This window comes from Geotrypetes seraphini, chromosome 5 (assembly GCF_902459505.1).
Source record: "Geotrypetes seraphini chromosome 5, aGeoSer1.1, whole genome shotgun sequence".
NCBI lineage: Eukaryota > Metazoa > Chordata > Amphibia > Gymnophiona > Dermophiidae > Geotrypetes > Geotrypetes seraphini.
The window spans coordinates 201,380,104-201,404,219 of record NC_047088.1 but is presented as its reverse complement, the minus strand read 5'-3'; the positions used below and the strand labels follow the sequence as shown (position 1 = coordinate 201,404,219).

The 24,116-nt window shown below is 42.2% G+C and overlaps 2 protein-coding genes across 8 annotated transcripts in view; both read left to right on the top strand.

Moving 5' to 3' along the window:
* DCAF17 (DDB1 and CUL4 associated factor 17) overlaps nucleotides 1-2,080 on the top strand; it is a 99,350-nt gene extending 97,270 nt beyond the window's left edge. For all 4 annotated transcript variants that reach the window (XM_033947205.1, XM_033947206.1, XM_033947204.1 and 1 more), the window contains exon 15: nucleotides 1,353-2,080. In XM_033947205.1, the coding sequence (XP_033803096.1) occupies nucleotides 1,353-1,514 (162 nt within the window). In that variant the 3' untranslated portion in view covers nucleotides 1,515-2,080. The remainder of the gene's footprint in view (nucleotides 1-1,352) is intronic.
* A 2,708-nt stretch (nucleotides 2,081-4,788) lies between these two features.
* The window catches only part of LOC117360673 (cytochrome b reductase 1), a 68,221-nt gene continuing 48,893 nt past the window's right edge, over nucleotides 4,789-24,116 (top strand). For 2 of the 4 annotated variants that reach the window (XM_033944832.1, XM_033944831.1), the window contains exon 1: nucleotides 20,701-21,020. In XM_033944832.1, the coding sequence (XP_033800723.1) occupies nucleotides 20,825-21,020 (196 nt within the window). In that variant the 5' untranslated portion in view covers nucleotides 20,701-20,824. Of the gene's footprint in view, nucleotides 5,440-20,700; nucleotides 21,021-24,116 lie in introns of those variants that run through there. The other 2 variants (XM_033944835.1, XM_033944834.1) reach the window with 2 other exon arrangements.

Sequence of the window (24,116 nt, the reverse complement as noted above, 5' to 3'; positions counted from 1 at the left end):
GTTGGCCACTGTTGGAAACAGAATACTGGACTTGAGGAACCTTCAGTTTGCCCCAGTATGGCAATTCTTATGTTCACTATGATGACTCTTAGTTGAAAACCTTTAAATGAGAAAATAAAACTAACGTGTTAGTGCCGGTATGGATCAATAAGTAAGATTAATTGATGTACAAAAGGTATTATTAATATGAAATGCAGACATATAAAATACTATCATCAGAGCACAAACATATTTCACTAATCTGTATACTTTTGCATAATTTCCTAGAGATTCCAAGTAGGAAAATAACATACAAAATTTTAAAGCCAGTTGTTGATTTTCCACATGAAATTGTACCATTTTTAAAATTAGTGCTTTTTAAAATAACATCTCCAAAACTGACATATCCTCCCCCCATGTATGCCCAGTTTTCGCACATGTGTGAAAACTGAGCATTTGTAGGGGGCCTGATGGTAGAAGCAGCAGCAGCTTGAAGATACTGATACTGGGAGCTCAGAAAGTTCTGGCTGCTGGACCAGAGGAGAAGGAGGAGATAATCTTCAGCTGGGAGGCTTGGGTTCCCTGCCAGCCACAGCAAGGGAGACAACTAATTAGCAGGGGGATGGGGGGAAGGAAAGTCTCTGGCCCCCAGTGGCTATACCACTGGAGCAATGAATGAGGACACAGAGCTTTTCTATAAATACCGTGTTTCCCCGAAAATAAGACAGTGTCATATTAATTTTGGGTCCAAAAAACACACTAGGGCTTACTTTCGGGGATGTCTTATTTTTTTTTTCATGTACAACAGTCATCTTTCCCTTCCTCTCCTCCATCCCAATTCTTCCTCTTCCCTTTCTCCCCCCATGTGCCGCATCATTCCTCCCCTCTCACCAATTCCTTTGTGCATCATCGTTCTATCCCTCCCTCCCTCCTTCCCATCTCCCTGTGCGGCAGAACCCCAACAACCCTCCTACCATGAGCCTGATATACCTCCGCTCCGAGGCCTCCTAAAGTAGCAGGGATGGGAGCTGCTGAATTGACGAGTCTGATTTTTTTCAGCAAATTAGGCAGCACTAGTGTCAAGGATGGAGTCAGGGAGTGTTGGGGACATTTGGGGGGGCTTCGGGGGTAAATCTTAACTAGAGCTTATTTTTGGGGTAGGACTTATATTAGGAGCATCTTTAAAAATCATGCTAGGGCTTATTTTCGGGATAGGTCTTATTTTCGGGGAAACAGGGTACTGATTCTCTAAAATAAAACAACAATACTATGTTGTTGAAAAGGCAGGAGCATAGTACAGTTTTACTAAACTAGAAAGATCATTGATCAATATATCATTATTTTGTAAATCTGTTATGCAATTTCTATTTCAGACTTACAACCATGAAGTTTACTTTGACAGAGATACAGTGATTCACATAGAACAAAAACCCAACCGAATTTTCTGCTGTTATGTTTACAAAATGATTTGCAATACTGGAGAAAAAGAACAAGAAAATCAGAAAAAGATTTATAGCAAAGAAAAGAAGCAGTGATTTCTACCAATAGAAGGTGCTAGTTTATTTTTAAAGTTAGATGTCTTGTTCATTTGAACAATGTTTATTTTTTAATTTTTGCTATATGTACAGACACTATTAAATGTGCTAAAAAATCAAAGTTGTATTTAATAGTTTGGAGAGAGGAGGATTGGTATCTTGTTTTATCTGTAACAAAATTGATAAAGCTTTGAGGACTATGTTAAAGCTAAGATGCACACATGGAGAGAGTGAGTAACAGGACATGCTATGAAAGGGGTTAGTATCATTAAAATATGTACACTGCTATATTATATCATTCTTGTATACAGGCCAAGGGAAATAGCACAGCTACTTACCTATAACAGGTGTTATCCGAGGACTTGTGGCATGGGAGTAAGTACTGTATGTGAGGATGGGGTGGTTTGTTTTTTAATGTGTATTTTATGTAGGTCAAGGCAGTTAAGACAAGACTGTGTTTGTATGTATGTGTATTTGTAACGTGTGTATTTTTTGTTTTTTACTATGCATGTGTTTTTGGAGCCCACTTTGTATAAAATGGAATATAAATAAAACCTTAGACAGCAGACAGATATTCTCACATGTGGGTGAACAATGTTAAAGTGCACTGTCTTTTTAAAAATTTTCAGACTCAAGACTGCCCATACTACACATGTGCTGTTGTTGGCTTGCAGGGCCATCAGTTCAGTAAAAAAGCTAAGAAGACAATTAGGGAAGGTGGAAGGGTTGTGAGAATATCTGCCTGCTACCCTCAGATAACATAGGTAAGTAACTGTGCTTTATCCTAGGACAAGCAGGCAACATATTCTCACATGTGGGACTTCCTAGCTGCCAGGGTCATGTCTGTGAGCCTGGCGAAATCAAAAGGGTTGGAGGGAAGTTAGCAAGCATTTTAAACAGAGAATAAATTTTGTAGAACTGCTTGGCTAAATCGACTATCCCGTCTGGAATGATTCTCCAAACAGTAATGGGATGTGAAGGTATGAACTGAGGACCAAGTGACTGCTTTATAGATATCCTCAATGGGAGTAGAACATAAGTGAGATACTGAAGTTGCCATAGCTCAAACTTTATGTGCAGTGACATGGCCTTCCAGCGTCAACCCAACCCAAGCATAGCAAAAGGAGATACAGTCTGCCAGCCAAAGTGAGATGGTTCTCTTGGTGACAGGAGCTCCAAGTCTGTTAGGATCAAATGAAAGGAACAGTTAAGTGGATGTTCTCTTAGGCTGCCACTGGAAGCTTCAAGGATGGCTGACACTGCTGCTGAGAGAGTGGAAGTATCTACTGAATTAAAGAGAGATACCATGCTGTGAGTGCTAACGAACCTAGATTGGGATGGAGGAAAGATTTGAATTGTGATGGGCTCCCGTACACTACACTTCTCCCTCAATATTCACGGGGGTTAGGAGCAGAGTCGGCCCGTGAATATTGAAAATTTGTGAATAACATTTGGGCCGGCTCTGACCTACCGCCTTCCCCCAGCATCCCGGACTTTACCTGGTGGTCTAGCAGTCTTTCGGGGCAGGAGCGATCTTCCTACGCTCCTGCCCCATGCAGGTCACTCATACAAAATGGCTGCTGTGAGTTCCCGTAGTCTCTCGAAACTACGATGGGAACTCCCCACAGCCATTTTGTATGAGTGAACTACACAGGGCAGGAGAGTAGGAAGATCGCTCCTGCCCCGAAAGCCCACTAGACCACCAGGTAAGATCTGGGGAGGTCCAGGATGCAGCGTTTCTTTTCTTTTCTCCCCCCAAAATCGTGAAAAACTGAATCCGCGGATACTGAAACCACGGATTCGGAGGAAGAAGTGTATATTGGAAGAGGAGTGGGAGCCATGATTGACAGGGCCACCGAGGCGCTATGACTATCATGGTGGTTTGTTCTTGGTGAAGTCTGAGTAGAGTTTTCCTAAGTAGAGGAATTGAAAGGAAAGCATAAAGGAACTTGTCTAGGAGAAGAGCATCTGACTCCAGATAATTGGGGGTGTATAGTCTGGAACAGAAGAGTGGAAGTTTGTGATTGGGGGGGGGGGAAGAAAATTAATCCACCTCTGGAGTCCCCCAATTTGAGATTATCTGATGTAAGATGTCTAAGTTTAGTGACCAGTCATGAGATTGCAGGAGTCTACTCAACCTGCTTCTCTGCTAGATAAATTGCCTTGAGGAATATGTTGTGAGGAATTGCCCAAGACTAAATTTGGATTGCTTCTTGGCGCAGTGAGATCCCATGCCTCCTTGTTTGTTTACATAGTATATGGCTACCTGATTATCTGTTCAAATTAGTACCACTTGATTGAGGAGATGATCCTGGAATGTGCACCATGCATTGCGAATTGCTTGAAACTCGAGGAGATTGATTTGGAATGTTTGTTTATGAGAAGACCAAGTAAATGCATATTTTGATACTTAAGTAAAAGTGAAAAGTATAACGAAAAACAAATTAAAAATTACTCGAGTAAAAGTAAAAAAGTAAGACCCTGATTCTAGTAATGGCGCTTAACTTGTTGTAATTGGTGATAAACTATGTGGCAATTGACTGTGTCATTTAAAAAACAATTTAAAAACTATAACACAAATGGAGGCACCTAAATGCACCTCCAAAAAGCAAAAAAAAAGAAATTTTGTGCTCTGCCGAACACAGAGGGCCAGCGCATGCGCAGACCAGCTGCAGATGGTCTGCGCATGCTCAAGGATCGCTGTTCAGCGATCTGATTCAGTCTGTTGGGGGTGTGATTCCGATCGCCCTCATTTGCATGAGGGCGATTTGTGAATCAGCCCCCCGGACACGGATCGTATCCGATCCATGCTCTTAGTGAATCTTGTAACCAGTCACTCTTTTTTAAAATTCTTTATTCAATTTTAACTCTTGCAACAAGTGTACAAAATTCAATCAGATAATTCATACAAATCACTTGACATTCTAACAATTATTGTCAAATGCATATAAAAAGACCCCTCCCCCACCCATCCCATTCATCAGGAATAAACCCATTAAATCACATAACATACCACCCCATCCCCACATTAAATATAGTCCTTTGTAATAAAAAGGTGTCCAAGGTGTCTAATCATTAGAATATGCAATCAATGGCCCCCAAATCGTTTTGAAACTATTATAATTTCCTTGCTGTATAGCAAGCACTCTCTCCATTTTATAAATATGACAAACTGAATTCCACCAAAAGGTATAATTAAGTTTAGTATAGTCCTTCCAATTTCCAGTAATATGTTGAATGGCAACCCCTGTCAGTATTAACAAAAGTTTATTGTTATTTGCTGAAATTTGACTCTTGAATCTCATAGACGTTCCAAATAAAATAGTATCATAGGATAGGGCAATATGATTTTCTAACATTGAATTAATTTGGGACCAAATTAACTTCCAAAAGGCATTGACAAAGGGACAGAAACCCCAGGAGAGGCAGAGACAGGGCTAGGAAAGTTGTTCCTAAGCCTCGCAGAGCCCAGCAGCCTATGTTCCAGGAGCACACTAGGGAGGATCTGACTGAAGATGAGTTTCTTTCTGACCATTCAGAAGCTGAGGACATTGAGACTCAGCCCAGCTCTGCTAGGTTTGTCCCCAAACTTGTGAATATTAGGTTTAGGCAAAATACCCCTGAGAAAACTCTGCAGTTACCACAACATCCACAGGGGGAGCCCAAGAGAGCCTCAGAACAGCACAGGCACACTGAGAGCAGGGTGTGGCTTTCCCCCTGAAAAGCCAGCTGCTTTCCCTTCAGAATCAGAGAGGACAAAGAAGGGAAAGGGTCCTCTATCTGGTGCTCAGCAGCTAGCCAGGCCAGTCCAGAGCAACTGAACAGCCTAGAACCCATGGAGGTGGATAATTTAGCGCCATGCCTCAAGTGGAAGAAATGGAGATTTGTGAGCAGGTATTTCCAGGACCTGAAGCTATGGAAATAGGTATTGCCTGCAAGACTACTAAAAAAACTGTGTGTTTTTTTTTGTTTGTTTGTTTTTTAAGTTTTCCAAACTAGCCATTGCTTTGAAGTGAACTGTTTTTGTATGCTGTTTTGTATGGACATTTACCAGGGCTTGTGTTACAGCCTGCAGCTTAGTGAGAAAGAGGTTTTTTTTTCTTTTTCCTTTTTGCTACATGGGCTCACAGCACTGCTGAGGCCCAAGGCAAGGCTCCAGGCAGGGGCAGGGCTCTTTAGCTGCAATGTTATAAAGGACTATGACTAGTACTTTCACAGTTTGTTTTGCTGAAGAAATGTTTTGTGTTGGTTTTTGAACTGCATTTCTTTTGGTTTGAATGTAGCAATGTACAGGGACTGAGAACTGTTCTAAAGAGGGAGAAGTTTGTCAAGATCTCGGGTGGGAATTTTTGAATATTGCATGATATTGGAAGACAGACTTGACAGATCTCCTGCCCCAGCTCAGGAGCAGAGAGCTGAGGGCCTCCTGAACTTTTCCTATTTTGAATTTGTGTGTCTTTGGTGGAAGTTATTACACCGTGCTTGATGAGATTAGCTCTCTCCAGAGTAAAGCCGTGACTTTGTATGCTGTTTTGATAAAATTTAATAAAACTTTCATGGAAAAAAAAAAAAGAAAGCTGTGCTGCACTTGCTAAGGCCCAGGGACTTTGTATATCTTGATTCGCTGACCAGGATTTTTGCTTTGAATTTGTCCTTTTTGTTTCTTGTTTGCCATTCTGATTTTGTTTTGTGGAATAAAGAACCCTGGATATAATTTGACTAATTACCTGATTTCCTCTTGACTTATTTATCTGATATTTGGCATATGGGGACTGTCTCCAGTTTGAGCAGCACACCAGCGCAATTTACCTGTGGTCCACCCGGGGCGCTATTTGCCTAATCCAGGGCCCAGTGGCCACAATCTAGCCCATAGTTCCTGTACAACACTGCTCAAATGTAGGAGTGGTTCCACGGCAAGGGTTGGAACTCTCAGGAATACAGCCACACACAAGGATTATAAGTAAAACAACAGCTTTATTAAATTTAAAGTAAGGATTTTCCAAGTCTGTTCTCTCCTTAGGTGAACACTTTTAATCCAGTGTGTCTCAAACTTTTATAGCTCTAGAACACTAAACAGAGCAAATGTTTTTCATGGCACACTAAATGGAGCAAGTGTTTTTCGTGGCACATTATAACTGAAATTATAAATTGCAAAACCAACAAAAAGTTAAGATTGAGAGTTATTTATTTAAAGTTCTTTAAGCTATGTATGGGAAATCGTAACAATGGTGAAACTAAAGGGGGAGTGTCCAAGATGGCGGCGGGACTGGTGAGCTGCTAACTGATCATGCTGTTTTTTCCTAAAGCGCTATGCCGCATACAAAGCGCAAAGGCTTGGTCCCACCAGCCAAAACTACGCTGGATTTTGCCGCCAGTGCTTCTCCTCTGATAGCGGAAGTGCGAGGCTTGCAAATGTCGGCATCCCGAGACTTGGCCGCCACACTGGAGCCGGAAGTCTCTCTATTGCCTCCTGACCCAGTAGTGCCTCCGTCTCCTGCAGCCGCACCATTTGAGCAGCTGAGTGGCTTTGAGACCGAGGTGGTTGTTGGAACTGACTCGCTAAAGGGGAACAGGATGGAGGACAGAGCTGCAGTGAAGAAGATTCAATTAGGGGTCGACGGAGGTAACTTTACTGGATGTCTGGAAGACACTCCAGAGAATAGATGGTACTATTCAAAAAACAGTGGGGGAAACCTTATTATTAGTAAGTAAGGTAAACTCATTGGTAAAAACAGTTGAAGATTTAAAAACGGATAATGAGGCTAAATTTGACAAAGCGAATCAGGAGATAATTGCTTTGAAGTCTTTCTGAAAGTCTGATTACCGATAAACTAATGATACACAGAAAGATCAATTGGAGAACCATAATAGAAGATTGAACTTGAGAATATTGAATTTCCCTAGATCATCAGATATTTCCTCAGTGGAATTGCTTAGGAAATATTTACTACTGAGACTGTTCCTCCTTTGAATAAAATCTACTATTTACCTGGTCCTATAAAGAAAAATGGGAGTGAGACTTCAGAAAATCTTCAAGGTTCTCAGAATTAGAGAATGACACGGGGAAAAAATCTGTTCCCGTCACTACCTCGTTCCCGGACCATCGTCGCTGCCATCCCCTTCACCGCCCCATCTCTGTCCCTCCGTCCCCTTCACTTCCCCGTCCCCACAGCATCCATACAAGCCTCAGTAGTGCAATATTTAGCTTATTCCTTCCTTATAAATCAAAGTTCTGGCTGCTGAACTAGAGAAAGAGATGTTCAGCTGGCAGGGCTTTGTTTATAAATTTTTATCAACACAACTAATATACTACTTTATCCTAAAGCAAAAAAGAAAATAAATAAATAGAAAAATTTTTTCTACCTTTGTTGTCTGGTTTCTGCTTTCCTCTTTGAACTGCAAGGTAATGGCGGAATAGAAATCCGTAATGTAATGTAAAGTAATGTAATCTTCTAATTCAATTCCTTCCATCGTCTGTCTTCTCTCTGTGCCTTCCATTTGCTCTGTTACTGTGCCTCTCCCTTTACCCCCCCCCAATTGGTCTGGCACCCATCTTCTTCCCTCCGCTCCCCCATAGTCTGGCATCTCTGTCTTCTTCCCTTCTAGCGTCTTCCCCCTACTCTCTTCCCCATTTCCCAGCATCTTCTCCCCACTATCTCTTTCCCATTTCCCAGCGTCTTCTCCCCACTATCTCTTTCCCATTTCCCAGCGTCCTCTTCTTACTCTCTTCCCCATTTCCCAGCGTCTTCTCCCCACTCTCTCTTCCTCAGTTCCCTTCAGGCTGCTTCAGCATCTTTTCCTCTCCATCCCCCCACCCTCAGCACCCTTCGCGTGGTCCAGCAGCTCCCTCCCGCCGGCCAGCTGTGCATCTCCCTCTCTTCCCCTTACCTTCTCTTCATGGCAAACTGGCAATTTCTATAAGGCTATGCCTTTTATTGCAGCCAGAGCCTTGAAGTCGCATCGCGTTGGCTTCTAGAAAAGTCTCCTCTGATGCAACCGGAAACAGGAAGTTGCGTCAGAGGAGACTTTTCCAGCAGCCACAAGCGACGCGACTTCAAGGCTCTGGCTGCAGTACTACGCAAAGCCTTATAGAAATCGTCAGTTCGTCACGAAGAGAAGGTAAGGTGAAGGGAGGAAGGGAGGGGGCTGCCGGACCACACGCTTGTTCACCATGCATGCTCACCCCTTTAACTGGGGAGACAAGACCATTCACCACTCCACGGGGTGGTGAATGGCCTTGTCCCTGTACTCGCGGTGACCTTTTTTTTTTTGTCACTGTTTTGGTGGGTTAACTGCGGCTAGCCGCAGGTAACAACCACCATGTCATTCTCTACTCAGAATCAACCTCCTGATTTGGAAAATATATCAACAATTTTGGAAACATATGTGGTAACTTTTTGGAAGAGAGAGCTACCTTACTTGTCTCATTTGTGTTTCAGCAAGATCTCAATGCTGTTTTAAAATTCTATTTTTGTAATTCACACACTCCTTTTCTTGGTCAACGTATTTGGATATACCCTGATGTTAATGAAGCGACTCAAGAAAGTAGGAAAATATTCTTAACAATAACAATGAGGCAAGAGACGAAAGATTTAGGTGCCACATTCCAATTGGCATATCCATGCAAGTGCCTCATTAAATATTTGGGGACAAAATATATATATTTTGGTCCAGACCATCTCTGGAGTTTTCAGGATATGAAGAAGATCTCCAGGGTTTAAAGGGTGTGATTATGTTTAACATCTTTTTATCCCCTCTGCTGACTTTATGTCAATCTATAGGATTCACTGCGTTTAGTTACACAGATGATATACAACTTGCCCACCCACTTGATCCTGAAAATAAAGAAGAAATACAGGAGATTAACCTAAAATTAGAAAAAGTCAAACAATGGCTTACCACTCATATTAGCCTTAAATATTCAAAAGACTAAGGCCCTATTATTTACATGGAAACAAGAAATCAAGCTGTGTGTCCCTTTTTTCCTCGAAAATACCCCTATAGAGCTCGTAACATCCTTAAGAATACTAGGGGTTATTATTGACAATAAACTTTCTTATCATGATCACATAAGTAACACTGTTAAATCATGTTTCTTTAGACTTCGCTTAATTAGATCAATTTCTAAGTTTCTCGAACCTAAATCTTTAAATATTCTACTTCATTCATTAATCATTACTAAACTTGACTATTGTAATTCACTATTCACAAATATTACACAAAAAGAAAAGAAACGCTTACAAATTATTCAAAACACCGCAGTTAAGCTTATCCATAAGGGTAAGAAATTTGATCATGTTACACCTTTTTTGATTAAATCACACTGGCTGCACATCAATCATCGCATTACTTATAAAATTTTATTATTGGCATTCAAAACTCTTAATACCAATGAACCTCTATTCATCAGTAAAGTTCTTATCCCATATATTACTTCACGTTCCCTTCGTTCAACAAATCAAAAATTATTAGTAATTCCATCTCTAAAAATTATTGGAACCCGTCGCCAAGAAATATTTTCAGTAACAGCTCCACAACTTTGGAATTCTTTACCTTTACAACTGAGAGATGAAAGTAATTTAGACAATTTTAAAAAGAACTTAAAGACCTTTTTATTTACAGATGCTTTTAACCTGTAAATTGCTTTATTAGACATTTTTTTCTTTTCTTTAACTTTCTCTCTGATATTATCTATTGTTCTTTTATGTTTTGTTTTATGTAATTTTTGTTTTGTTTCCCTGTTTTGTTTTATATTTTTAAATACCTTATTATATTACATGTTTTTAATACTTTGTTAAAATTACATGTTATTTTATTTATTGTAATTTGCTTAGAAAAATTTTTAATTAAGCGATTAATCAAAAATAAATAAAACTTGAAACAATGCTCTATACAGCCATCCATATGTTCTCCCATGGAAGGAACATTAAGGTTTCAAGCCAAAACATATGTTTTGCCAACAATAGATTTAAAAAAAATATATTTATTATCTTAAATTATTTGCTGAATCAGCATAAAATGAACATGTTTTAAATAGCATATCTTGGTTTGGTTTCCACCTACCATAAAATCTTGTACTTTAGCCCTCTTCTCCACTTCCCCCAACCCCCGTGCACACAAAAGTATCAGAAGAAATTTTGTTCATGTAAGGAGAAAACATTTTTTAAACTGCTATGTTGTAGTTATAGTCTGAAATTGCCCACTTTGGTCTGAGAGAAGGTTGATCACAACAATGCTTTGGGTGTTTATTTACTATATTTCAACAAAGGTATTATATTAAGTAGGCTACACCTCATCCACATTGTGTTCATGAATCTTTGCAAGATTAGCTAATTGAATGTTACCGCATGTGTTACCAATGACTAGCTTAATAATTGCTTATTAAGCCTTTCATCAGATAAGGAAATGACATTGTCATCAGAAAGAGATGGAAGTATTTTTCTAGCTTATTAAGTGGTTAAGCTAGTTCAGCTTGATTTATTAATATGTGAATGGCAATCATAACTAAAGTGGGAACAGTTGTGAGTTCCTCCCACCAGCTGTTTCGGAAGAAACTATGGTTACCATTCTCCTGCAGTCTGCCACAGAGACTGAATGCAAACCTTCATACCATCCATTATTTTTTGTCCTCATACCTCATCCACTTACCTTATCCATCTTTTGCATGATTAATATTGATGCTTAAACTTTCAATGTTTCCTTATAATACAAAGAATGTTGTTTTAACTTTCTTCAGTATACTGCATGGAAATATATTTACTGTACCAAAAGAATAAGGATCCCTGATAGAAGAGGATGTAAGGTTGTGGAGATCCATAGCTCAAAGATCAGTAATGTTTATCTAAGGTCTCTCTTTTCTTTTTATAGCCAGAGGGCTGTTTCCAAGAAGTTTGTAGGGAAGGGTGTTCTTTCAACTCTAGGATTAATACTTAGTGGTCCTATATTCTCCTTGTAAGCACACAATCCTCAATCACTCCACTTTGCAAACAGTTGACTATGACTATTTCCAAAGACATCTAGTATTCAATCAGGATGGATTGAACACCACTCGGGAGTAGTGCTGCCCGATTTGCCGATTCAAATCGATTCACTTTGTAGAAAAATCAGACTCATCAATTCAGGCCTCTTAAAACATCATCAGTGGTGATGGTGGCCAGTGGGAAAGGGCGGCGCTCCAAACAGGCAGCTTCTGGCCTGCCCCGCTTCCACCTCACTGATAACATGGCAAAGCGAAGCTACCTGTTTGGAGTGCTGCCTTTTTCTGGCAGCCACCATCACTGCTGCTGATGCTTTGGGAGGCTCGAAGGGGGGTGGGGTCGGTTGGTCTGTGCTACACAGGGGTATAGGAGGGAGGAAAACTGCTACAAAGGTGGATGGAAGGAATGGATGAAAATCTGCACAGGGGGATAGGATGGAAGAAAGCTGTTGCACATTGGGTGAAAGAAAGCAGAGGAGAGAGGAAGAATTGTTGGACATGGGGTGGAGGAGAGGAAGGGAGAGATGCAACAGATGTAGAAAGGGGTAAGAGGGAGAAATGTTGGGCAGGGAGAGATGGTGCTTGGGGAGATAGAAGGAAATGTAGCACATGATAATGGAGGGGGAGGAAGGGAGAGATGCTGCATGGAATGGAATAGAGATTTGACCCAAAGCACAAGGCAGGAAGAGAGAGAGATGGTAGACAGTGGGAAAGAGATGTTGGATATGGCACTGGAAGGGAAGGTACAGAGATGGAAGATGGATGGTGAGCACTAGTGCTGCCCGATTCAGGAAAAAAAATTTCGATTCAGCCTATTGAATCGATTTTTTGATTCAATTTTCATGCCCAATTGGGGATGTGTGTTTTGGTTTTGGTTTTTTTTTTTAAACATCCTGGTGAGTTTATTTTATAGCCTCTTGACCCCCTTTGCCTTCTCCTAACCACACTGGCGCTGTGGTGTAAACAAAACAAACAAAAAATACTTTTTCTCTCTCTGTTAAAACCTAGCTCACGTTTGCGGTCTAAAACCAGCTCTGGCAGGATATACATTTCAAATCTGACATAATGTAATCACAAAACAGAAGATAAAATTATTTTTTCTACCTTTTGTTGTCTGATCATTATTCAAATCTTGTTGGTCCCTGGCTCTGGTTGTCTTCTGATAACTTGCTTGCCAAGGTCTTCTTCTTTCGTCTTTCTCCGTGCTAACCATTCATCTTCTACAGGGCCATGGTGAGACCTCATCTGGAGTACTGTGTGCAATTCTGGAGGCCACATTACAGTAAAGATGTGCGCAGAATTGAATCGGTTCAACGGACGGCCACCAGGATGATCTCGGGGCTCAAGGGTCTCTCGTACGAAGAGAGACTGAACAAATTGCAGCTCTACACTCTTGAGGAACGTAGGAAGAGGGGAGACATGATCGAAACATTTAAGTACCTCACGGGACGTGTCGAAGTGGAAGATGATATTTTCTTTCTCAAGGGACCCTCGGCCACAAGAGGGCACTCGCTCAAACTCAGGGGCGGAAAATTTCATGGCGACACCAGAAAGTATTTCTTCACAGAGAGAGTGGTTGATCAATGGAACAAGCTTCCAGTGCAGGTGATCGAGGCAGACAGCGTGCCAGACTTTAAGAATAAATGGGATACCCATGTGGGATTCCTACGAGGGTCAAGATAAGGAAATTGGGTCATTAGGGCATAGACAGGGGGTGGGTAAGCAGAGTGGGCAGACTTGATGGGCTGTAGCCCTTTTCTGCCGTCATCTTCTATGTTTCTATGTTTCTATCTCGGTCCTCCCCTTCATTTCCCTTTCCTCCCCCAGAGGTCTGGCATCTTTCCTTTTTTTCATCTCCATCCACAAATCCACCTTTTCTTATTAATAATAATAATAATAATAACAGTTTATATACCGCAATACCATTAAGTTCTATGCGGTTTACAATAGATTAAGCGAGGTACAAATTGATTGAATTTAAGAGGGGGGAAGAGGAGGGTTAATAGGACATACATAGTAACATACATAGTAACATAGTAGATGATGGCAGATAAAGACCCGAATGGTCCATCCAGTCTGCCCAACCTGATTCAATATAAAAAATTTTAAAAAAAATTTTTTTTTCTTCTTAGCTATTTCTGGGCAAGAATCCAAAGCTTTACCCGGTACTGTGCTTGAGTTCCAACTGCCGAAATCTCTGTTAAGACTTACTCCAGCCCATCTATACCCTCCCAGCCATTGAAGCTCTCCCCAGCCCATCCTCCACCAAACGGCCATACACAGACACAGACCATGCAAGTCTGCCCAGTACTGGCCTTAGTTCAATATTTAATATTATTTTCTGATTCTAAATCCTCTGTGTTCATCCCACACTTCTTTGAACTCAGTCACAGTTTTACTCTCCACCACCTCTCTCGGGAGCGCATTCCAGGCATCCACTACCCTCTCCGTAAAGTAGAATTTCCTAACATTGCCCCTGAATCTACCACCCCTCAACCTCAAATTATGTCCTCTGGTTTTACCATTTTCCTTTCTCTAGAAAAGATTTTGTTAATACCCTTCAAGTATTTGAATGTCTGAATCATATCTTCCCTGTCTCTCCTTTCCTCTAGGGTATACATATTCAGGGCTTCCAGTCTCTCCTCATACGTCTTCTGGCACAAGCCTCCTATCCTCTGGACCGCCTCAAGTCTTCTTACGTCTTTCGCCAGATACGGTCTCCAAAACTGAACACAATACTCCAAGTGGGGCCTTACCAATGACCTGTACAGGGCATCAACACCTTCCTTCTACTGCCTACGCCTCTCTTTATACAGCCCAGCATCCTTCTGGCAGCAGCCACTGCCTTGTCACACTGTTTTTTAGCCTTTAGATCTTCGGACACTATAATCCCAAGGTCCCTCTCCCCGTCCGTGCATATCAGCTTCTCTCCTCATACCAGCATATATGGTTCCTTCCTATTATTAATCCCCAAATACATTACTCTGCATTGAATTTTAGTTGCCAGGCATTAGACCATTCCTCTAACTTTTGCAGATCCTTTTTCATATTTTCCACTCCCTCTTCGGTGTCTACTCTGTTACAAAGGACCGGAAATACGTTGTTGAGGAGAAAGAGATTAATAGGACAGAGGAATCACTATGGAGGAGAAAGAAGATGAGTGGGTCAGTTGTCTAGATACTTTAGGAACAGTTGAGTTTTTAGACGTTTTCTGAATTCCTCATAAGTAGTGGGCGAAAGCAGTTGATCTAGGTCTTTACCCCACAATGCTGCTTGATGTGAAAGAAGGTGTTCATGGTGTTTTTTCAGTTTACAACCTCTAACTGGGGGGGAAACAAAGTAGGAATGAGAGCTACTCTTGTGTCTGTTGGCAGAGAAGGAGAAAAGATCAATTATGTATTTAGGGGCAAGTCTTAACTACCTTTTCATCCAGCATCTCTCCCTCCTTCCCAACCACCCCAGGGTCCACCATCTCTCCCTTTCTTTTCTCAACTACCCTCCTATCCAGTATCTCTATCCCCCCTCCACACCATCCCTTGTGTCCAATTTCTCTCCCTTTCTGTTCCTTCCCTCCCTAAATCCCATTGTCCATCATCTCTCTTCTTCTCTATTTTTAGACCCATTATTTCTTCCCCCCCCCAAAGTCCAGCATATGCACATCTCTTTGAACCCCCCCTTTCCTCCCTCCGTGTACTTCTATACCAGGACCTCCCCCTTGAAGGTCTGTCCCCCCTGAAGGCTTGCACCCTCCCTCCGAAGGCCTGCACCCCCTCTCCGAATCCCAGCATCCCACCCCTGAAGGCCTGCACTCCCCGAAGGCCTGCACCACACCCCTGAAGGCCTTCCTGTCCCCCGTGAAGGCTTGTACCACCCCCACCGAATGACCCCCCCCCCCCCGGAAGGCATGCATGGTCCACCTGGCCACCCGCGCCCCATTTACCTACTAGCAGCAGCCTGCAGAGAAGATCGCTGGGGCTAGCGATTTCCTCTGCCGCGATCCTGCATCTGATGTCAGAGGAGGGGGGCGGGACCGCGGCAGAGGAAACAGCTCCGAAGACCTATAGCAGCTTGCAGAGATCACAAGCACCAGCGATCTTCTCTACAGGCTGCTGCTGGTAGGTAAAGGGTGTGCGGGAGGCCAGGGGGGAAGCCGGACACCAGTACTTCCTGACTGACCCTCGCCCTCTAAAGCAGGTGCGGCAGCAGCCGGCCAGCAAGAGGCAGCGCTGCTGCTCCTGCTCTAGGGGGTGAGGGGGAAGGGTCAATTACCGAATCGGGAGGCCGATTTTTTTGTTTGTTTGCTTTAAATCGATTCACCTGAAGTGAATCTGTGAAGCTATTCGAATTGAATCGGGCAGCACTAGTGAGTACTGAGAAAGAAGAAAATGTAAAATGGGCAGGAGACCCTGGTGAGCAAGTTAACAGAAGACAAACAGAAACCAGAGGCTAAAAGTGATGTTTCAAAAAAGTCTACTGCACGTCTTTGAATCATTTTTGAAACACTGCAAGAAATGTATTGAATGTAAAGGATGGTACTTTGAAAAAGAAAAAGGTTCAGATCCTGTGGCGTCATCTGATTCTGATTTAAAAAGCCAGTCTCATTACTTTTCAATTAGCCCTTCTAGGTTTAAATGCAAAAAAAAAAAGGTACATCCTGTTCTTGCAAAAGACATGAAGTGCCTGTTCTCATGTTTAAACGAGAACTGCAAGTTAATTGAGTTAACTCTGCAATTAATGCATCTCTTCTTCTTTGTTCCATTCACAATCCCTGTCCTTAGCATGATCTAGCATCTTTCCTCCACCTATGATTCAATATCACCTCCCCTGGTCTTCTGTTGGTCACCAGCAGTAGCAATGTTGCACATACATTGTCTGTGGCCTACTCCGAAGCTTTCCCCCTGACTCTTCTTGTCCATGCAGAAATAGGGGGGTGATGTTGGAAGAGATGGGATAGGCAGAAGGAATGTTTTGGAGCCAGCCCTAGGCAGCATATGTACAATGCTGTCACTGCTGGGGACCAACAGAAAACAACCTTTAAAGTGGACTGGGGGGGTTATAATTGAGAAGGGGCAGATACTGAATCCCAGGTGAGGAAGGGACACGACCTGCAAGCAGAACTAGAGGGGCCACTAGTGGAAGTTATGGCCAAGACAGTGAGCTCCAGGAGCCAAGAGAAGAGCTTGGTGCTGGTCACTATCAAGTTTGTGTCAATGCTCATGGGAGAGGGTAAGAGAAGAAAGATAATGCACCTGGGAGAAGATAGGGAGGGAAGGAAGGAAGGAAAAGAAAGGGAGAGATGATGGATCTGTGGGTGGGAGGGAAGCAGGGCCGATTATCAGTCCTTTAGGGAAGGGAAAATAAGGGAAATGTGGCTACAATCAAAAAGGTTTACATATATTATACAGGTATTTATTTTGTATTTGGGGTATTGGAGGGTTAAATGACTTGCCAGAGTCACAAGGAGTTGCAGTGGAAAATAAATTAAAAAATAGATAAATAAGTACTTTTAATCTGAAAGACATCCTGGGTTTAAACCTGTGGTTAGGGTGGCAGCAGTGCAAGGAAGAGTAAATAGTGGTGAGAGCATTTTGCTGACAATTTTATACTTAGGACCACCACACCACATCTTCTATGTGTGGTGGATGAGTAATAAATCTCTCCCACCCACCCTGTTCAAAGTGTTTGATGTTCTAGGTCTGTTTATTTTGTCTCTTGAAGACATGCTATATCAGCTTTGTGATGTTTCAGCAATGAATTTTACTCTGTTTAACTGGAGATGTAATTCCAGAAATGTTCCAGGAAAGAATTTGAGTAGTTTGATCACTCATCTAATCTGGGGTTTGTGTATATAATAAGCAAATGATATCTGCTTCCCAAGGACATCCCCACATGCCCCTAGCCCTTACATGGGTTCCAATATTATGTTGCAAAAGGTCACTTGGCAATCCTCTCTGTGATCTGAGACCTAACCATCAACATAAACCAAGTAAAACTAAAGGGTTAAACAACAAACCTAATATAACAGTAGTGCACCAGTGAGACTGTAACCAGATTATGTTCCCCCCCACACACATCATTTACCCAACCCTCCCCTTTACCTCTTTTATATCCATTTCTCTTTCACTACTCTGTGGCTGCCCCTGAGATTATCTTGAGAGAAGATGATAATGATGATAAGGGGGATGGAACTCCTATAAGGAAAGGCTAAAGAGGTTAGGGCTCTTTCACTTAAAAAAGAGACAGCTGAGGGGAGATTTGATTGGTCTACAAAATCCTGAGTGGTGTAGAACGGGTATAAGTGGATCAATTTTTTTACTCCATCAAATATTACAAAAACTAGGGGACACTCGAAGTTACAGGGAGATACTTTTTATAAACCAATAGGAGGAAATATTTTTTCACGCAGAATAGTTAAGCTCTGGAACGCATTGCCTGAGGATGTGGTTAAAAAAAAGTTTGGACAAGTTCTTGGGGGAGAAGTCCATAGTCTGCCATTGGGACAGACATGGGGAAGCCACTGCATGCCCTGGATTGGTTGCATGGAATGTTGCTACTATTTAGGTTTTTGCCAGGTACTTGTGGCCTGGATTGGCCACTGTAAAAATGGGATACTGGGCTAGATGGACCATTGGTCTGACCAAGTAAGGCTATTCTTAAGTCACATGTCAGTATGCCATGTTGTACACGCCCCCCCCCCCCCATCCACCCATGATACAACTATGAATGCAAACTTAAGTAAGTCTTGATTTTTAAATCACATATGCATTACATAGAGCAGGGGCGCCCACACTTTTTTGGCTTGCGAGCTACTTTTTAAATGACCAAGTCAAAATGATCTACCAACAATAAAAAAATGTTTTAAACACAAAGCACACTGTACGCAGAGAAAATGTTAATTATCATTTAGATTTGTGGGTTTTTCAAAGAGGTCAAGGCAGATGACTTTAAAATATGCAATGTCACCTCAGTAATAACTATACAAAAATAGACAAATATGCCCCCTCCCTTTTTACTAAACCGCGATAGCGGTTTTTAGCGCAGGGAGCTGCGCTGAATGCCCTGCACTGCTCTCAGTGCTCATGGGCTCCTTGCGCTAAAATCCGCTACTGCAGTTTAGTAAAAGGGGGCCATAGTGCAAATTATAGACAGCAAATATAAATTCTCAAAACGGACACATTTTGATCACTAAATTAAAAATAAAATCATTTTTCCTACCTTTGTTGTCTGGTGATTTCATGAGTCTCTAGTTGCACTTTCTTCTTCTAACTGTGCATCCAAAATTTCTTCCCTTTTTTCTGCCTCCTGCATGCTTCATCTCTTCCAGACCTCATTCCATTCCCCAACCAACATCTTTGTCCTTCCATGAGTCCAACTTTTTCTTCCTCTCTCCCTGCCCTCTCCCCTTTCTTTCTTTCTGTCTGTCTCCCTGCCCCTTTCTTTCTTTTTCTCTCTGTCTTTATTTGTTTCTCTGCCCCCCTTTCTTTCTTTCTGCCTCCCTGTCTTTTCTGTCTCCCTGTTCTGCCTCCCTGTCTTTCTGTCTCCCCTTTCTTTATCCCCAAGCCACTGCCGGAGCTGTCATCTGGGAACAGGCTCCCAAGCCACCGCCGACTTCTGGGAACATCGCCAACTTCTGGGCCTCCAAGCCACCGCAGACCGATGCCAGCAGCCTTCTCCCTAACCTCAATTCTGATGTTGGAGAGGAAGTTCCCCTAACTCAATTCTGACATTGGAGAGGAAGTTTGGGGCCAGACAGGCAGCGATCATGTGATGCATAGGGTGGGGCCTAAGGCCCTGATTGGCTCAAGTGCCTAAGGCCCCTCCCAAAGGGTGAAGCCTTATGTGTTCCTAGCCAATCAGGGCCTTAGGCTCCTCCCTCTATCTCACAGTGATCAATCAGATGGGGATTATGATGAACCTCCATGCAAATCATTTGCATGCATAAGTTTTAGTGCATCAATAGTTTTTTTAGAATTGGCCAAAAATTGGATTGGAGTGGACCCATGCAGTTTTACCAATCTTGTTTAGTGCATCTAGCTCTGAGAATGTAACATAGTCATATACTGTATAAGTTATATGAACAATTGATGCATCATTACTGCTACCTCAGATCCTTTTTAAGGTCATGTTATCAATATATTCTGATTAATCCAGTCCAAGGTTTTATCTGCAGTCAAAGGATGATCTTGGACCCTAATAATTAATTTTTAAAATTGCTGGATTCAGTAACATAAAATGGATTTTTTTTTCTCCCTTGACTTTGAGCATAGGTGAGTGAAGGCCTTTCATCTTTACATCAAAGTTGCTGAATAGTCCTGAAAGATGCAAACCAGACTATTATATTTCATGTTGTCATTTATATTGGAGGAGTGGCCTCAGCACCCTGAGGTTGTAAGTTCCATTCCCATTACAGCTTCTTGTGACTCTGGGCAAGTCACTTAACACTTCATTGCCCCAGGTACAAAATAAGTACTGTATCTGCGAAAGTGGTTTTTAGCGCAGGTTGGAGAGCATTCACCCATAGTTACAGTAGGTAATTTCTGTTGGTCCAGTTATCTTTGGTCTTCTATTTCAGCTTAACCATTATAAGAAGAGCAAAACTGTATCTTAGGAGAACACAACTGATTGATATTTAGTTTCCTTCAGGCTCCCAAGGAGTTAGGTGTGCCCCTTGTGGCAAGCCCCTGGCCATACACCACTGGGCAGATCTTGTAAGCAGCTGATCCACTCAAAGTTTGGAGTGCCTTTGGATACATATTGTTCCCAATTTTGATCATTCTATTAGTCAAGGCTGCTTCTGTATAACACTTGTGATTTTAGTCCATATTTTATACAATTTGCTATTTATTGTTGGTATTAATCTACATCACAACTTGAACTTTGTTACAACTAGGAATGCAGAAATTTATTATTATTTTTGTTAAGTTTGCTTTTTGTATATCTGTTGAAAATTCAATAAAAAAAAGTTTTAATTTATCTATCTATCAAAATGCGTTCCTTTCACCTTCCTAAATTTTGGTATCTGAGAAGTGGGCGAGAGATAAACCAGACAGTTATGTCACCGGCGAGAATTTAGGAGCTAGTGCCTACCCCATCTTGGGTGAATTTCTTTTTTTTTTAGGCGGTAAATGAATCCTAATTATAATCAAGTAATGTAAAGAACCCAAACTTGGCGCATGAAAAGTGTTTGCGCTTGGAAACTGGGTCAGAAGCCCTTAGCCCTACTTTGGGGGAGGAGGCGCTGAACTAATGGCCGCCCCTCGTCCCTCCCAGCTGGCCGCGGAGGAGGTGCAGGGAAGTGGCGGTCTCGTCAGAGGCGTATACTTGTGCGCGCTGCATGAGAAGCATGAGGGATTACGGCTGCTTCGTGTTTTGCCTGCTGGCTGCCCTTCTGGCGGGTTTCCTTAGCTTCCTCTTCGTGCTCGTCTGGGTGTTACACTGGAGAGAGGGGCTCGGATGGGACGGAGCGTCGGCAGAGTTTAACTGGCACCCGCTTTTGATCGTCACCGGATTCGTCGTTCTTCAGGGGTCCGGTACGTCTGAGCGTCTCTGGCCGCTTCAGCTCTTGCAAAATAGACCGTCGTAAAAGTTCGAGAGAACCAGGTCGTCCTTTCCGAGAAAAACGGTGGGCGTTAGTTTGTCTAGTCCGAGGTTTGTGGAACACGGTAAAAACCCAGGATGTAGGGCAGACCACCTTAAGAAAGCTTGCGCTGAACATCCGCCAACTTGTCAACGTTGTTTGCGTACTACTGCGAGGAGGATCTTCGTGAGGGACGGGCGGAGAGGCAGTCAGGGTTGTCCAGTTGGGCCAGAAAATATTTTCAGTGTCTGGACTCATTTAAAAATATGTTTGAGGTTTATATTTTCACTTAAAAATGGATAGTGGAGGGTTTTGACAGCCTTGCTGTAAGGTTCTATATGGGAGACTGACTAACAGGGGCAAGTGGAGAAACTTGTGTCCTAGAAGAAGACGAGAAAGAAAAAAAAGACCCCAAATCTCCAACCAGACGAACTTTCTGCCCAGGAGGCGGAGGCCTTCAGCAGATTGATCGGTAAACCCGCGTTTAAACGATTTGTCAACAACTTGCTAAATCGCTATACTACAGACCCCCACGATTTTGTCTAGCCAGAAGAACTGTAAAATAATACCGCTTTCTTCTTTCTACCCTTCCTATTAGTTCTTCCTGTTGCAGATCGGTATCCAAAATGTGCTTTTAAGAGAGAGCTGTAATGCTGGATTCAGCATAAAGTTCCAAAAGGCTAGAAATCTTTGTTTGATGTTAGAGAAAGCCTAGGCATAGATTTGTCTTCATCTTGGTATAGCATAACATGTTTTTCTTTCTAGTTATGAATTGGATCTCGTAGCAATTAACCACACAATTTTTTTTTTCTGGCCTCTGGAATTCGGCACTGAGCATATGTAGTAATGAAATGCTTTTGTTTATGTTTAAGTGTTGCAGAAACCCCTAAATTAGGACCAATATCCATGTCGACCTTCTTTCTCCAGTTCCAATGAGATAAGAAATGTACCAGGTTTCAGGAAATGAGCCACACAACAGCTTGTCCTCTACCAGATCACTTTCCTTCCATTCCTCAGTAAAAGGTTTTGCTGGTCTGTCCTGCCCTGCTCTGCTCTTCAACCCCCAATAGAAGCATAAGAAATGTCTTGCTGGTGTAAATGGGCCATTAGGTCTAGATTGGGAAGGGGTAAAACACGGACCTGACGGACCTCGCAGATCTAAAACCGCAAGTCCTTAAAAATCTGAGGTCCGTGCCACTTGTAGTTTCTGCCTCTGACAGACCTCTAAGACAATTTAGCTCTGACGGAGCCTAATGCTTTTCCCTCTATATACTGAGACTAGTGGCTAAACTTTTGCCCTGAGGTCTGTGCCACTTTTAGTCTCAGCATAGGGAGGGAAAAGTATTAGGATCCGTCAGCGCTAAAATGTCATAGAGGTCTGTCAGAGCCAGAGACTAAAAGTGGCGCGGAGCTCAGATTTTAGGAAACCAGTTTAAAGGATTCATTTTAGAGCCGCTCCAGCACTAGTCTCTGGCTTTGACAGACCTCTATGACATTTTAGCACTGACGGATCCTAATACTTTTCCCTCCCTATGCTGAGACGGATCCGTCAGCGCTAAATTGTCATCGAGGTCTGTCGGAGCCAGAAACTAACTACAAGTGGCACGGACCTCAGATTTTTAAGGACGTGCAGTTTTAGATCCGTGAGGTCTGCGTTTTAACCCTGGATGTACTAAAAATGGTCACTCTAGCCAAGTGGGTTACTGTGGGCTGATTCATTGTCCAATTTTAAAATGATGATCGATATATAACAGACTTTGCATGCATATTAGTTTTGCAGAGATTGGCTGTAATCCCACCCCACCAGTCGCTGGAAAAGCGACTTTCACACATGCGGAGAGCCAGCAGGGGAGGCCTAAGCAGCCTCCTGCCGCTCAGCTATTTGGGGAAGGAAGACTTTTTTCTTTTTTTTTTAATGGCTACAGATGTGCATATGTTACACACGCACAGTATTTGTCTCCATTAAAAAAAAAAAAAAATTGACCCCCCCCCCCCAATGATGGCCCCCTGACAATGCCCCCCAAACAAACAAAAAACAGGAGGGATGCCCACTCCCTCCTACCTCAGCCACCCGGACCCCTCCACACTCTTGACTCCCCCCTCCACAAATGGGGCAGAATAGCTTATGTAGATGATGCCATAAATAATAATGGGTAACCGGAAGGCTGCCCTTTTGAACTTAAGACTATAATGAGAGATTAAGAATTATAAATTATAGGGTGAATCCTTAGGGTGAGGTTATGAGCTTGAAATAGCAAATCCCTGACAGGAGAACCCTCTATTGCTCTTGGTGTCAACCAGCATAGAAATCAGCAAAGGATTTCAGCCATACACCATAATTGGATTCTCCCTTGTGTGTATAAATAAATAAACCACATGTTATAATTATTAATCTCTCATTACAGCCTTGAATCCAACGGGGCAGCCTTCCAGTTATCCATTATTGTTTATATGGCATTCTTTTAAGGACCGATTCTATTGAATTTTGGCATTCTTGCTTTTGTAATTATGCAGATGATGTACAAATTCGTCAATCTTTAAACTCACAAAATCCTGCTGAAATGAAATAAATTAACCATAAGTTAGAACAAATCAGTCAATGGCTAAATGAACATATACTTTCTTTAAATATTAACAAAGCTAAGGGCTCCTTTTACAAAGGTGCATTAGCGGTATTAGCGCACGCTAGCCGCTGCCGCCTCCTTTTAAGCAGGCAGTTTTTCAGCTAGTGCGCGCTAATCTTGTGCATGCACTAAAAACGCTAGCGCACCTTCGTAAAAGGAACCCTAAAGCTCTTCTATTCCCATGTGATGACAAAGAGGAACTAATATTGCCTATTTATATACGATCAGCACCAATTCATATGGAAACTAGCATCAAATTATTAAGGGTAATTTTAGACAATAAACTAACTTATCAACAAATAAGTTCCATTGTTCAAAAATGCTTCAATAAATTAAGAATGATACGTTCGATATCAGCTCTGTTAGAACCTGTTGATGTAGTGTATTTAGATTTTTTAGACAGCTTTTGATAAAGTTCCTCTTGA